At 42.0% G+C, this 16,961-nt stretch overlaps 1 protein-coding gene across 2 annotated transcripts in view; it reads left to right on the plus strand.

Annotated features, from left to right (window-relative positions):
• The window catches only part of CDH13 (cadherin 13), a 953,577-nt gene that overhangs the window by 510,943 nt on the left and 425,673 nt on the right, over positions 1 to 16,961 (plus strand). For both annotated transcript variants that reach the window (XM_054697025.1, XM_037516234.2), the window contains one exon: positions 12,198 to 12,350. In XM_054697025.1, the coding sequence (XP_054553000.1) occupies positions 12,198 to 12,350 (153 nt within the window). The remainder of the gene's footprint in view (positions 1 to 12,197; positions 12,351 to 16,961) is intronic.

Consider the following 16,961-nt stretch of genomic DNA (forward strand, 5'->3'; position numbering starts at 1 on the left):
TAACTCTTATCAAAATCTCAGCAAGACTTTTTGTTGGCATAAATAAGCTTATTCTAAAATTTATGTGGAAATGTACAGGCCCCAGGATAGCTAAGCTATCTTGAAAAGAAGAATAAAGTGGGAGGAATCACTCTACCTGATGGTAAAACTATATAGCTGCACTAATCAAGATGATGTGATACAGTGGAAGAAAACACACATGGATCAATGGAACAGAATAGAGAACCCAGAAATAAATCCAGACACATATATCCAACCTATTCTTAATAAAGGTATAAAAGCAATTCAGTTGAGGAAGGCTAAGTCCTTTGCAAATGGTACAGGAGCAATTGGACATTCTAGGTAAAAAGTGAACCTCACCTGAACCTCATACCTTATAAAAAAGTTAACTCAAAATGTACCATGGATGTGGTCGATTTCTAGTTTAATATCATTGTGATAAGGGAAAATACTTCCCATTATTTCAATCTTCATGAATTTGTTGACACTTGTTTTGTGACCCAATTTGTGGTCTGTCCTGGAGAATATTCCATGTGAACTTCTGAAGAATGTGTGCTCAGCTATATCACGTAAATATCTAGTGGGCTTCTCTAGTCTAATTGCTCATTTAAGGTGATTGTTCCCTTTCTGATTTTCTGTCTTATTTCTACATTTTCACTTGGTTTGTGTTCCAGAATTTTTATGGCACATATATTAGTTTTGTAATGCAGAAGAAAAGCAACCTGGTTTTTTATTTAAAAAAAGTTCACTGCCCAGAAATGCAATAATTTGCAGTATATATTTTTAGTTTATTCTGAAACATTCTCCCCAATCCTTCTCGTATACACTGAGTATAAAGAAAACATGTACATGTACACATTACACACACACACACACACACAGTTATGACTCATTCCAGATTGAGTAAGTTAAAACTCTGTGTCCAAAGCGTAACATCAACAATTTGCAGGTAAAGATGTAATCACCTGTTATTGGTGTTAACAGACTTTGATCCAGGGGCAGTGGAGCTGCGAACTTGGATGTATCATTGGCTTTCACTTTATGATTCACAAACCAAGTCTAGTGGAGATAGGAGGTTGCATCTTAATAGATAATAAGAGTCAAGATTTAAACAAAGAAAATAATGAGAAAGGGATTATTTCACCACATAGCTTACTCCGCTGCGCTGGGAGGCCTCGGGCCTTTGGTGCAGACATGATTTGAAGAACCCAGAGCATAGGATTGCTAGTAATCAAATAAATTCATAGTATAGGAACAGGACTCAGGTACCTATAAAAGATTCAACTCCTGCTTCCCCTTAGGAGAGGCATCCAACCAGTATTAATATTTTAGAAATACTAGAAGGTAGAAGAGGAGCCATTATTCATCACTAGCACCTCCATGGTACTAAAATTAAATAATGGATTTTTTTTAAAGACAGAATTGCTAGAGTTGTGGAACTATAAAAAATATTCCTCTCTTGGGGATGTTGCATTTTTTGCTTTTATCTTTTCTTCTCCTCTTGAGAACATTTTGATTTACTTCTGTGATAATCTTATAACAACTAAGAAACTTGGAAGGCAGGATGAGCTAGCCTGGGAGGTAGGGGAGTTTACAGCAGCTGACAAATGAGCCTGGGTAAATTTGTTTGGCTTCAAGTCAGAAAGCACCAGGACTGTGCATGCATTCGTTTCTCATCGTGTGGCGTGTATATCTGCACATATGGGCCAGGGCCTCGGGCCCTGTAATAGTGAGCGTGCCAGGCCACACGGGCTTGGAATCTGAGCATGCTCATCTGTTCAACAGGAACCCTGCAAAGGAGACACAGCTCTCTTCTTCATAATCTAGCCAAAGCCTTGAAACGACCAGCCCTGCTCTGTGAAGAGATATCTGGTTGAACTGTGAGGAACTGCACAGCTAGGAGTTAGCATCAGATCAGAATCCAGAGTTCTCGATTAATTCTGATGGTCTTAGATTTCTCAAATCTAATCCTGGCCCCCAGTGAGCTGAGTTATGTGATTGAACAGATTACGTCATCTCATGGAGTGGCACATTCCCACCTATGAAACATAAATATTAGAACTACCTGGTACAATGCGCATGAAGCTGTACCATGGCTCCAGAGAGTTATAGAGCCTCAGTGAAAGCAGTTAGCACCCAGGATACAACTTGAAGGTTTGTAAAAGTCCTCTGAATTATAGAATTGTTCTTCCTGATATTGACATGTTTATGTGTGCAGATGAACTCAAGAGATAATCGTTTGCATTGTGGAGTGCCTACTCTTTGCCAGCCACACATCTCTACTCTCCAGGACCTCGAAAACTCACTTAAGAAAGAATTGATGTATGATGGATGGGAAGGTTAGCTCAAGGTCAAAAATCAAAGACCTATTAGAGCCAGAGTGCAGACTGAGCAAGAAACCATTTCTAAAGCTTTGCCTGCGGAAGGATGAATGGTAGGCATTGCTCAACACCTATGGAAATAGAGGCACAGGGAATGAGAGAGACCCCCTGCCCAGATGAAGGGCTAGAAAGTAGTTTAAACAGAGATCCCGGACAACAGCTCATCCCTCACCTGCTTCACACAGGGCTGCTCCAAGGTCCAGACTCAAGGACATATAGCAGCTGGGAGTGAGAAATGACCTCAGGGTCTGTCTGGTATTGATCCCTCTGCATCCCCATTCCAGATGGCTGTGTGAGCCTGGACGCCACAGTGGCAGCCTCCTCCATCACCAGACAGCTCTGCCATCAGCTGGAGCTCTTCAACCTCAGGCTATTTTCTTTCTTTTGAGCTGAAATCTGTCTTTTCCATAACTTGCATTGACTGATTTTTCTGAAACAGCAAAATGAAGCTAATCTCCTCTTCTGCGGCTCTTCAGATGATACCCAAAACTGTGCCTCCTGCCCCTTCTTTCTAGTATCCAAACATGAGGCTTTCTGTGCTCATGTTATATAGAACTGACCACCTTGCTTCTCTCTTCAATGTATGCTTCCTCCTGGGTCCGTTCCTGACATAGTCTCTACCACCCCTGTGTCCCGAGTTAAAACACACCGCACAAACTAAACCACACAGTGAGATCTGTTCAGGGGTTATCACCTACAAGGCAGTTGTTGGGCAGTTGTGTTTACCCAAGTCTATTTGAGAGGATTAGCTTTTCTCTTGAGAGGAACGTGAAGTCCATACATAATCCCTACCAAGAGCCTCCGTTTATTGTGACTCTTCTGAAACACCTTTCCAAAGCATTTATTGACGCAGCTTTTATGACCCCGTGTTGTTGGGTGTCCCTTGGAAAAGCCATAGATTAGGTGGCTGTAAGCTTCAGAGGAAGAATGATATTTACCCAAGCTGATCCTCTTGCATTCATGGGTTGCTAATTTGTAGGGAGTTCTTTCCTTTGTTCTTAAAAGTGTGTGTGTGTGTGTGTGTGTGTGTGTGTGTGTATGACTGAAATCTCTTAATTAGGAGGATCACTTGAAATGGTTCTATAGGGGATACTAGAGTATCTCTCAGAACTCCAGTCCATGAATCAGAGTTGGGTCTTAACCACAATTGATAAGTCATTTTGAATCCAAGGTAGCTGTGCATGTTCATTGATTTATGCATTAATTTTCTTTCCTTTCTAATCATACGGTTTCTTACTTGCTTTTTACATAGCTTCTTTATTAATTATGAAATGTTTGAATATCTGCTATGGACCATGCCCTGTTCATGGCAATGAACAAAAGTCCCTGCTAACATGGAACTTACATCGTAACTGTAAGGAGAGACAGACAACAGTTAACTGTGTTAGGTGTTGATGAGTCCTATGACAGAAATCAAAAACAGAATAATGGCCATATTGAAAGGGAATCCACTGTGTTTTTAGTAAGATGGTTGGGGAAGTCCTTTCTGAGGAGGTGATGTAATAAGATGATAGAAGGACAATGAAGGAATGAGTGAGGCAGACATCTCTTTATTAAGAACCTGGTGCGGTAAAGCCATTTACAAATCACCATTGGGAAAGGTGACTGATATATAAGTAGAAGAGTATAATTTGGAGACCAGGTCAGCAGTATGAGATGAAGTAATGTTGGAGAGGGTAAATTACCATCCACAGGGTTGTAACATTGACCTTGAATATAATATAGACTCCTTTTAGCTTCATATCCACACAAGTATTCATCATTTTCTCTTTCAATTTCTCTAGTTAGCTATTTGTCAAAGTCTCCATTTGTGGTCCAATAGAGTCTCCCCAAAATGGTAGACTTATCTTTCAAGAGCATAAGACTGGAAGGGTCCATAACCCTAAGCTAACTGACTCAGTCCTTCCTGCATAGTTCCAGGCCTCCCAAAGAGATGATCTGACAGGCCAGGCTCAACTTTCACCAGCGGGTAACCCCAGGGCTGAAACAGAGATAGGCCCAAGGAGGAGAAATGGCGACAAAACAAAGTGGGGTCATATGCATGGACTCAGCTGCCACTGAAGCTGAAGACCATAGAGAGTCTCGAATGAGGTACTAAGGGGACCCAAATTTTCCCTGAAAATGAGGGCATGGGGGCCTTGAAGGATTTCAACCCAGGTGACTGTGAGAGATAACAGCTGCTGTAGAGACTGAGGAACTTCAAAAAAGCTAGGTACAGGTCCCTCTAACCCAGGTACTCCAAGGCAGAAGCAACACTTGGCTTTCAATTGAAATTTTATGTGTGTTTGACACGGCTTGTGTTCCCAAGCATCAGATATAACATTAAAATTTGTCCTGAATTATAAGAATAGTAAGTTGTTGAAATTCTCAGTGAAAGGGCAGCCAACATACATTTCCAGGGAGAAATTGTTCAATTCTTTGTGTTTATTACTTCCAAATGGGAACAGCTTCAGGTTCATAATGCTGATTTTGTTACATTGCTTTCCCTGAACTGTGGTTCAGAAGAATGCATTAATATTTGCTTTAATATTTAGGGGGAAAGTGTAAAAACCTAAACTGATGGACAGAAGAGACCTAGAACAATGACAAGGAATTTTGGCAAGTTTGTAAGCAATTAAGTATATATATGTCAGTAATACCCAAAGGCATGATTAATTTATTATCCTTTTAGATGCCAAAATGCAAGTAGAAACTTCCATATTACACCATTACTATGACAAAGTTCAGAGGGTAAAAGAAAGTAAGGATGTTCCTGCCAGGAATTTGATGTACGTAGAAAATGAGTGGCCCCCAGGGTATCTGTAAGTGTAGAAACGGAGATTTGGAAGTTCCTATCTTGTAGCTCTGCCACTGACATAAGCCTGAAATGAACATCTCCACTCCCAGTGTTCACGAAGTGGGCCAGACAGGGAGCACTTCCAACATCCAGACTCCAGTACTTTGTGAATCAATCCTGGGGCTCCTGCTCAACCTAGCACTTGCAGTCAGGCCTTGCCTAGCTGCTTTCAGTAGGGCTTGTGGGGCTCAGTCTCTTCCTCTGCAAAGTAGAGACTCCTACTAGGACCCATGGAGTTGTTAAAAAGATTAAGTGAGCCAGTGTATATAAAATGCTTAGAATAGTGTGTGACACAGAGTGAGTAATCAATGCATGGTATTTATTTACATCATCATCACATGTCATAGTCATAAGAACAAATCCCTTGTATTATTGAGCATATTTATAAAACTAAATATCTCCCAGATCATTTACTCACCTGAGCACACATAAATAAATAAATCTTTAAAAAGAATAAGGATATTATTTCCTCTGTATTGCAGAGGATAGGCTCAGCGGCCACACAACTCCCAATAAGCCCATATTGTGAGTTCTGAGATGGAATGCAGACTAAATTTTATCTACTTTTAAACCCTATTCTCCTAAACACTCTGCATGCTCATCAGGATGAGTTGGGCTCTGCTGTAGTGATAGCTCCATGTTTCAGTCTACCAATGTAATGAAGGTTTAACTGAGCCCCATGTCCACTGAGAGATAGATGGGTCTCTCCGCATTGCCCTCACTCTTTCTATGGGATCTAAGTTGACGAAATCAACACTATTTGAAACATCACTGGTCACCATTGACCAGGCAAAATGAGCCTGGCTGAGCATATCATCACTCTTAAAGTTTTTGATCAGAATTAATTAGCCCAGTTGACACATCGCTTTCACTCACACTTTACTGATGAAAACATGTCCTATGACTAAACTTCAAGTAGCTGGAGAAGTATAGTCCCACTGTGTGCCCAGATGAAGTATTCAGGAACAGCCTCCTCACTACCAATAATCTCATACCTAAACAGAAGGGACAACAGGCATAGCGAATCTTTTCATTAGAGATTTCAGGGACCATATTGACTTCAGTAGAACAACCAAGGGACCGTATGAGCAGGAGAGTGACTCATAGCCTGCCTGCATGAAGCAACCAGAAGTGACAGCAGAGGTTCCCAGTTATTCTCTTGGGCAATACAGTGATGCACAAGCAGGAAACTGGTGGGCAATGAATGGACTTTAGGCCCAGACAAGTGAAGCACTATGACTGAATGAACCAAAGGTGACCTCTTCTTTCTCTGATCTGCTATAACATCTTCAGCACATCTCACTCATGGCAAAACAGGGCTATCATAGAACATTTTGAGCTGTGATCATATTGTCCTTGAGGATGTGAGCACTCTGGAGCTCATAAATGATGAAGAAATATTTTGAATGGAAGAAAAGAAACTATAGGGAGACAATACATTGGAGGAAATAATGCTCAGGAGGGAAGAATCTTACTGAAAATCATGTAATCAGTGACCATGAGGCTAAGAGAACATTGGTGTTAGCTGGGTGTGCACAATAAATGCAGTGAGAAAAGCTTGTGCGAGTTACATATTGAAATAGGTGGAATCATACAATAGTTAGCCTTCTGTGACTGCTTATTTCACTCAGCATTATGCCCTCAAGGTTCATCCTTGTTGAAGTGTGAGTCAGAATTCCCTTCATTTTTAAAGCTGCATAGTACTCCATTGTATGGCTAAATGGCATTTTATTTATCTGTTCATTCATTCATCGTTGGGCACTTGGCTTCCTCCTGCCTAGTGGTTGAAAGTGGTTGAACAACACAAGGGAGAGAAGCACCTGGATCTAACAGCTGCCAGACTGCAAAAGGCAGTCTTCAAGTTCAAAGTGTCTTCAAGTTCAAAGGCATGTCAAAGACTGAATCACATTGAAAATTAATTCATTCTTACAGATCACCTTAAAGAACCATCTAATGATAAAACAAATGCCCCCTCATAACCATAATGAAGGCATGAAATAGGAAACATCTAAATTAGCATGTACATCAAACTCCAAGCTCCTCTTACATGTTTTAAAAAGTTGTTTTTTAAAACTTTATTAGTAATATACGTTCATTTTATGAAGCCAAAATATATTCTAAGAGTGAAGGAAAAATCACACCTCCATCTCACAAAGACCTATACTGTTCATATGTGATTTATTCCCTTTGGTAATTTTTTGCAAGGGATCTAATTATTTTCTAGTTTGTATCCTTTGGATCATAAAAAAAATAGGTATAGAGTCTTCTGTCCTTTGAAAATAAATATCTCTGATTTTCTAAGTAGAGGAGAATCAAGTCTAAGTAGAGGAGAGGCAATTTTGTTGGCTGTGACAGGCAAGGACTAGAGCACTAGTCTTGCAGCTGCTTTGCAAACATGGTGTTTATTTAGATGGAGGGTCTGCACTTCTGGGGGATTGGGGTCAAAGTCCCTTCAGGACACCTGAGCATTGCCACTGCCTGGGAAGTTAATTTTAGGGATTAGCAAAAAGAGAAGTGAAAAGGTATTGATATCTGGTAAAGTGACTGCATTAAGCAAAATAGGTTAGTACAACAGACCTTATCTTTATTCTTCCTTTGTGGATCTTATAAAGCATTTAATGGTCCAATAAAAGTATACAAATGAAGTTGCACTCCTTTACTCACAACTTTAATCAAGCATCTTCTATGTTAGAAGCCCAGGAAATGTTAAAGGGAATAAGCAATAAATAGCCCATGGGTCAGTTACACCACCAGCAGAGAGGCCATCTGCTCTCTGTGCTTTGATAGACCCACTGGTGAGTGAGGCTAAGCCCCAAGCACGAGGTTCAGTTCACATGGAGCAGGGCAGGGAAGAGGGTCCAGAAAAGCTATGGTGATGGGAGTGCCTGGTGCTGAGTCCAGCATGATGAGGAGGGATATCTAGCAGACAAGAGGGGGGATGGGAGTTGGCACAGGTCCAGAAAAAGTGGACAAAGTTCAGGACTGTAGCTCATGGTTACTGTGGCCCTGGGAACTTACCCTGAAAGTAATAGGGAGCCACTGAAAGTTGTAGTGAGGGAATTGCCTTGGACCCATTGAGTTTGCATTTTAGAATGGCCATTCTGGTCAAAATTAGGACAGGAAGAGAAAAGAAAGGAGTCAGAAACAGGGAGATCAGTTAGGAGACTACTATAATATTGAGTTACTCAGTACTCATGTATTTATTGTGAATGTGCCGTGTCCCCTCCATGTTCTAGCCCAGAAAACAAGGCAGGCAGCACTCTGTAATGCAGATGATGCAGGTTGACAGAGGGCAGGCGAGATGCTCTTACAGCATGATGGACAGGACTTGGGGACGGTGTCATTTCCATATATACAGAATGTTTTCCATAAAGAAAAAAATTGCCGATGTCAATAGTTAAGGAAAAGTCATAACCCAAAAGGAGGCACCAGAATAGGTCATTAATAACCATGATCCTTAAGCTCTGTGGGGCCATGGGTTGGATTTGGGGTCAGAAAAAGATAGAAGGGACAAAACTGGTGAAATCTGGATACATAAAACCTATAAGTGAGTTAGTTAAAAGGCATGTGTCGATGGTAGCTTTTCATGTGACCCAAGTTTTGCGGTTATGTAAGATGTGAGCATGAGGGGGAATTGGATGAGAGATATAATAAGGGAACTCTCTTATCTTGGCAAGATTTCTGTAAATGTAAAATTATACCCTAAAATGTTTATACACACACAGAGACACACATACTCTCTAACCACACACACACACCCTAACCACATTGAATAGAAAAAAATGTAGAATAATTTATACGGAATGATCCAATTTATGTAAAAACATTCAAAATATCTATATATTCTATGAGTACATGTGTATGTATGTAAATTCATAGAACACCACCTTCTGTGGTGCCAGCCTGGTACCACTGGTAACTTGCAGCAGAGAATAGCAGTGGAACAGGACTTAGTGAGATCAAAGAGCATTGCTTTGTCCACTATGTGCCATCTCCCGTAAGAAGCATGCAGCAGGATTGCCCTTTGGAGCTCAGATCAAGCAGCCACTGCCTGTTCTAAGCCTTGGTATTTCCTGCTCCTCCCTGGGTAGAGAGAACATTGGAACCACACCACCAACAAGCTCCCCCACACTGTCTGGGAAGTCTTTTTACCCAGGTATAAGGCAAGTTACTTGTGTGCTATTTGTACGCCCTTCCCAGGATGTTGGTACCTGGGGTCCAAGTTCTTTCTCATTATTAGCTATTTTTTCCATTCTTACTCAGAGGATAAAAGAGAATAAAATCCCACTGTGAAAAGAAGGGTTGAATTACAAAGAATAATAGGGAACACCAACTAATTGTGAAGTCCTGCTATGTGGTATAATGGGTGTTAACAGCTGCTGCAGGAGTAGAGACTCGCGGCAGATTTGATCTGGCCAGAAGGAGAGCACTGGGTTTCTTCCCTGCCATCACATTAAACAACAACAAAAGGACCACAGGCTGGGGTGCTACGCTGAGGGAAGCACCTGCACAATTTTCAGGAGTTTAATGGAGTGTAATAGAGGTCGACTGGAAGTCCGCCTGATGTACACATAGTGGTTTCCAGTGTAGCGGGGCCTGCTGGGGTTGATAGCCATAGACACCTCCTAACTCCCCAGCTCTGTGTAGGTAGAGTGGGCTGGGATTCCTCTGAAACTCCCCACCTAGAGACTAAGAAGCCTAAGAGGTGGTGGGTGATTTATGATGTTTCATAGATACTATGGCTGAAATACTTCTTTATATCTAGAAGTGTCACTCTTACCTATTAACAGCAAAGGCATAATTCTGTTATGGTCATTACTATAACAATTAGTTATGATTTATTGTGACTTCTATGTGCCGGGAACTTTGCATATACACAACCTCCTAAATAAGTGGTATGATCCTAATTTTACCAAAGAAGGAAACTGCAAGTCACAGAGTCATATTCAAGGTCACTCGGCTGATCACCAACCTAAGGAGGGTTGGGGTGAATGAAGAGCAGTACTCTTTTTTATACAGAAATTAGCCTTGGTTCCTACCCTATGCCAGATACCGTGCCAGGCACAGGGATCCAGTGGTGAGCCCAACATGCAGAGTCTATCGACCTCATGGAGTTCCCTAGCAGGGCAGAGTGGAGCAGGGAGAGAACATCCCTGGGACTGAATTAAGTCAAGCAGTACTAGAAACTTTTCATCAGAAGATATGACATCTATTTAGTCTTGCTTTAGATGATATTTTCTGTTAATATTTTAAAAAATGCAAACAGAATTGATATTTAATCAAAACCCACAGTGTATTTTAATAAAGAATATTTCAAATCAGGAAACCAAAAAAAAAAAAAAATCCCTGCATTGCCATATGGAATTGTGTCTGCTGGTCTGGGCATGAGGAATCCCATTAAGAGGGTCATGCTGCCTTAGGCGCCACTGCCACCTGGTGGCTCTCACTGGAATTGCAGGCTTGGGGTTGCAGAAATTGACCCCGGGGAAGACCTGTCCTCTACAAGGCCCATTTCCCGTCTTGCTCCTAAACCTTCAAGGCACAATGGACTTTGTTACAATTGATGCCTAGTCATTTATAAATCAATTACAGCTGGGTTATCAGATTTCTGCATGTTCTGAACATCATGGTATTCATGACCTTTTAAACTTGTTACAATTGAATTAATATTCACAGGTATTGATGATAAAGTGACATTAAGTACAGGTGAATTCTTAGGCAAACTCTAGAATCAACTTATGCCTATAATACTTCTCTCTTTATTTGGTTAACTTTGAATGCCATAAAACCAAAAGGACCCACTCCCACCCCCAAACCAGAAAACATAACTCGGTTTCTTAATACCTCTCAACATCACCTGCATTCAAATCATAATATTCCCTCTTCCTGGGACTACCTTCCTGAATCTTTACCTTCTTACTTTGTTGTTCAAATGTCAAGTTAAGACTGGTGACTTGTGGGAGTTATCATAAAGTAATATGATATTACTTGTGGGAGTTATCATAAAGTAAATTCAGAAACCATAGTGTTGCATAGAAATATCCTGAAAGAAATGGAAATAGGATCTGAATCCCTTTTTCATCTATCTAGAAGGTGCAACCCAGGCCCAGTGGTTTGGTCTTAAACAACTTCATTGCAGATATTTCTGCCATGTCCCCAATTGGCATGAAGACAATTGGCCTGAAGACATTCCAAGGGAAGTCACAATAGGGCTCAGGTTCTGGTCAGGGTTTGGGTTACATTTTGGATTAGGATAGTTCTTCTCTCTTTTATGACAGATTTCCAGTTAGTTCTTTTCTCTTTTACAGCAGGATAGCCTTATGACCAATTAATAATATGGCAAAAATGTTTGCAGGGAAACTACTACTTAGAATAGCTACAACCCAGGTTGGCTTGCTTAATCTCTGTGTTTCTGTGACTTCACCCTTCAAATGAGTATAGGGGTGTTCCTCTACCACCAGCAATGTCATGAAGGTTGTAAAAAGCAGTGTGTGATGCTCCCTCATCCCCATGCCCTGCCAATGGTAGAAGCATGGGAAGGTGGTGCTGTTGATGGCTGGAGACATGTAAACACTTAGAGCATTTATTGATCTTTGCCCTGCACAGAATTGTCCAATAAATGTTTTTCCTTGCCTATTTGGTCGTACTTGCAGAAAAAGTCTTTCCTGGGAGTTAAGAATAATATGGCCACGCTTGAACTTGCTGAGTTATTGCCCTCTTAGATCCATTACTGTATGTCTTGTCACGTCTCACCCCTCCCCAGCTGGCCAGCTTCTTCATCTGTAAGTTGCAAAGATTTGCACATTAGGGCGGGAGGTGTTAAGCAGCGATGCTATTTTTGGAGATGCTGTATTAGTCAGGATCATCCAGCACCTTTGTGTTGGCACCTGTGTTGCTGGCTTGGTCACTGAGTTAGGTGCCTGATCTTTCTCTGTGCTTTCCAGCCAAAATCCTAAATGCCACTCTGTTTCTCTGACCAGGTAGTGGACAGTGACAGACCAGAAGGGTCCAAGTTCCGGCTCACTGGGAAGGGAGTGGATCAAGAGCCTAAAGGCATTTTCAGAATCAATGAGAACACGGGCAGCGTCTCCGTGACACGGGCCTTGGACAGAGAAACCATCGCTACTTATCAAGTGAGTACCCCTCGAGTGCCCACCCTGCTTGCAGAGATGTGGCTTTCAGAGATGGTTTTCTTCCTGCTGAGTTCATTATTTCTGTGCTTCATCAAACCTAGGGCTGTGAGACTTTAAGTGCATCTCTCTGGGAACTGAGTGGTGTCAAGCACCAACAGGGTTTCAGTGGGGCCCTCTGTCATCAATAGAGGCCCCCCGGCCTTTGTAAGGCTGCAGGCACTGGGGGAAATCCCAGAGGACACCAGAACTCATTGGTTAAGGCTGGCTTTCCAGAAACCAGCTTGATAATGAAGAGCAGGCAAAGGTGTAGCCCCTTCGACATGTTCATTGTGCTTTGGAAATCTATCCTAAGGAAATAAGAGGGAACTTTGTAGGATTTGTGTATGACAATGATGTCATAGCAGGACATGGTCCTTAAAGATGGCAGCAATTGATGAATATTCAGGAGTAGGGTAGTGGTGAGATTATGGTGCGATTTTGCAAGGAAGTTTTCTATAGCTGTTTAAAATATTTTTGAAGGTTAAATGGGACCTATGTTAAATGTTGCACTTTTGGGTGGAAAGAGGCACACAGCACATGGTCTCATACAGAGCAAGCATCGGTTCCCATCATGCTCATGGGGAACTACAGTGGAAGCAGAAGCAAAGTGTCAAAGTGGTCGTGCTTGGGTGTTGATGTTTTTCTTTGCTTTTCTGGTTTTCATACAATGTACTCATTAATTTTATATGGGGAAATAGAAGGCTGTAAAAGGATCATTTCAGAAGTTGGTACCCATTCAGGGAGACCAGGCAGAGGTTGTTTGTGACTTCCGTTTCCTGCTTTCAGCCATGAGAAGGTTGGTGTCTTCAACAACTTTGCAGTTCTTCCTTCTGATAAAAACTGAACATCACAGCATTTGCTGTTCTCTTTTAAGTATCAGAGACAGATTCCTGGATGAAGTTGCACCTCAGGAACTCCCTGAGGGGCTGACAGGGAACAAGACAAAGAGCAAAGAAGGGGAGTCTCCTGGGAGTGCAGCCTGGAAGTAGACCTGGCATGAATTAAAGGTGGGATGGGCTGGTTGCCAGGATGGAGAACTGGTGAACATGAGGCTGAAAGAGGGCTTTGGGGGGAGGGGGTGACCCTTGGGAGTTGTCTTAAGAGCTGAGCAAGAATTTGGATGCCTCCAGGGCTAACTGATTGTCTCTGATGTTTGTGGGACCCAAAAATAGTTTAAAAATTAAAGTCACTTTCTGGGTGTCCTTATGGGTGCCATGAACCAGGGCCTCAGAATAGTCTCCTTTCAGGACCTTGGCCCCCATGGACAGGGAGAAATGATACTGGTAGGGAGACTCCTTGGAGCAGGCCCAGAGGCCTGGAGAACTCAACGCCAGTATTCAAGGATTGATAGGGAGGATGCAGAGGTGGTTTTTGGTCAACCAGTTGGTTTGGTTTGGACACTACCAAAGATGTCAATTATTATGACTTCTTGGAGAAGACTTTCTGAGTCCTGAAGTAGCCCTCCCCTCTCGGGTAAGTGGACAGGGTGGCTGAGGGAGGGGAGGGACCTGCCCTGGCTCCCAGTTTGCTCACCAAAGGCAGCACTGTGCCCTGGACTATGTCTACTGGGGAGGCTCCCCTTTCCAGTATTCATAAAGGCATCAGGTGCTGTGCCTAAGTAGAAACCCCACTAAGTTGTTTGTTTTTCTTTAATTTAGCTATTTTATTTTTAATCTAAGTGGTATCTAAATCATAATAGTAATTAAAAGCACAGACTCTGGCTCAGAAAATCACTGTTTAAATCTCGGCGCTGTTGTTTCCTGATCTGTGTGGTCTTGGGCAACTTGCCCGCTCTGGTCTTGCCTGTCTTCCACAACACTGAGCTGGTGCCACGCCTCTAAGGATCATAAAAGATGAAATCATGCAATCATGCTGACTAGTCATTGCTGATCAGATCATAAAATAGTGCCTGGTCTGTAGCTTCTCATTCTTTATCCCTTAAAGTGAAGTCATGTGATGTAAGAAGGGAAAACATGCATTCTGCATGCAGTTAGTTACACTGGCTGCTTTCAGATCACGGCTCTTATAGACCAGTTGTGGAACCATGTGCCTCAACTCTGTCATCCATAAAATGGGAATAGAACACTGTCGCATGGGATTTTAATGGATTAAAGCAGTTAATACGTGTCAAACATGCAGAGCAGTGCCAGAAACCTAGTAAAAGTTACAGGCAAGGGAGGGAAAATAAAAACCCAGAGACCTCTGAGCCTTCACCCACCTTGTCCATCTCAAGCATGAGCTTTTCCTGAATAAGTGTGACTTTATTTTACAGTTTCAGAGTCAGCTCTGTAGCATATTGACTGATAGGCCAGGCTCTCCACTCTTGGAGATTGGATGCCTGCAGAGTGACACACCCTCCTAGCTAGAAGGGGATACAGTGGTTAGGAAGACATACCAGGTGCCCATCTGCATAGAGTTCTTTGTTTTAGTGCCTAGACTTTGTTCCAAAAGAAATGGATTCCTGCCCCTGCCTACAGTGTACAGGTGAAATGCCAGGTGCTGACCCCGTCCATTGTATGGTCTAGCTTCCGGGGTACAGAGCCCCCACTGGAGAGGCTGCTGGCACTTGAGGTGATGCAGCTTCTTACACAAGGACAAGGGCTGCAAACTGCAGCCTGACCCTCCTACACATGCCTCTTGCTCCTCAGTGCAGTATTTGTCCTGTCTTCTTTACATCCTTGCGAGGAACATGACCTATCACTCTATCTTTGGTTCTCATATTTTTACATTTAATAAGAATGGGTGATTCTCACTGGTAAACTTTAGGCACCATCGTGCTGCAATTCCAGTCTGCTGAGAAATAATCTATCATCTTAGAAGCACAGTTAGATCTGTAGGTGGTCTTTGTGTCTTTGTGGTCAGAAGCAAACCTGCTCCTTCAAAGAGCAGAGCGTGAGTCTCCAGCTCCCTCCTTTCTGGTTTTCTCTCCTCTGCGAGTTTAAAGAATCAGGAATTGTGGGTGAATGCTTTGTCATTCATTATATTTGCTCCAATGCTGTTTTGTTTATTTTAAAATTAAGTGCTACTCATATGCAAGTCTATGCTATGGTCTTAACATTTCCAAATCCATCAAGAACGCATTGTAGAAGACACCTTGGGGATTTACAGGATAAGAAATAGCCTGAGCTAGGATTGCCCCTGGACACCTGAACTGTGTATCATCATTAAAGCTACTGTCTGTTGAGCACTACATGGCTGATATTGTGCTAAACACTTCATATGCATTCTCTTATTTAATCCATTTCACACAAGAGACTTAAGAATTAGGTGTTAACACCATTTTACAGATAAGCAAATAACTGTTAAATAACTTTTTCAGGGTCTCCCAGCTGGTATGTATTGAATTTGGCATCCATATCTGTTTCTCTTCCTCCCCAGAGGCCTGCATTTTTGATCACTAAGAAAAACTTCTTCCCATTTTACTCCCACTAGACTTTGATATCTAATCTGCAAAATTTCTAAACCTCTTTCCTAGGAACTCCACTTATCAGACCCAGGAAGGGGGTTGGCTGGTAGAATGATCTGTTTCTTCTTAAATACCATCTTTCTCCATGACCCACTGCCACCTGCCCACTCTCCCTACCCCTGCCTCCCAAAGAGTTTCCCACATTTTTGACCCGAAATCGTACCTGGCAAAATAACTTAGCTCTTGCAGTATAGGAAGCTGACATATTAATGCAAAGCCTCCTGAAATATTACTCATTATTATGCATTTTGCCAGCATTTGAGTGATTTGTGAACTCTTCATTGGAATAAAGTACTGTAAATGATTCATGAATGACCAAGTTTATGAAATTCTATAAAAATATTAGCAGGTGGTAATGATTCCCTCACACTGTGAGTATAATCTGCTGGCTGCACATTTGTCAATATGGGAGGACAGCAGTGGGGTGGGAGAGAGTCTTCTAGGCAGGTATGGGGCTGGAGGGGGTGTGGGCTGGGCTCTACAGGAGGTGAGAGGCAAAACAGAAAGCAGGACCATGGGAGTGGGCGGGTGTTATGGACCAGAAACCTTCACCCTGACCTGTTGTTCATGTGGGCAATGTCAGAATGTGGTGAGATAACAGAGGACTATTTGGGAGGACAGGGAGAACTAGCATTTATTGAGCATCTATTAAGGGCTCAAGAACTCTCTAGAGTTCTACATATGAAAACTTGTGAAAATGATTTATCATCTTGTCTTTACCGATGTTAGCTGAGGACCAAAGGGTTTCCCAAGATGTATTATTGTGATAAATGTTGGCGTTAACATTTATTGAACATTTTACAACGTGCCAAGGCTCTGTGCTAACCACCTAAATGAAGATCTCATTTAATCTTCATAAAGATGAGCTTAATACTGTTATCATTCTCAATTATAGAACTGGTAACTGGAACCACCTGTGTTCTTGGCCTTAGAAAATGAGCTAGGTTTCATTGACTCCTGAATATTTGTTCACATCTTCCAGGCTATAACTTTTTCTCCTTTGAGTTAATTTATTGGATAACCTTGACTTAGTGGTTAAGAGTTTGGCCATGAAGTCAGAATATACCTGGCTCCTGTGTTGCCTTTCACTCCTGTGGGTTTGCCCC

The sequence above is a fragment of the Talpa occidentalis genome, unplaced genomic scaffold, assembly GCF_014898055.3.
Source record: "Talpa occidentalis isolate TD23 unplaced genomic scaffold, MPIMG_talOcc4v2.1 talOcc4.17, whole genome shotgun sequence".
NCBI classification, from domain to species: domain Eukaryota; kingdom Metazoa; phylum Chordata; class Mammalia; order Eulipotyphla; family Talpidae; genus Talpa; species Talpa occidentalis.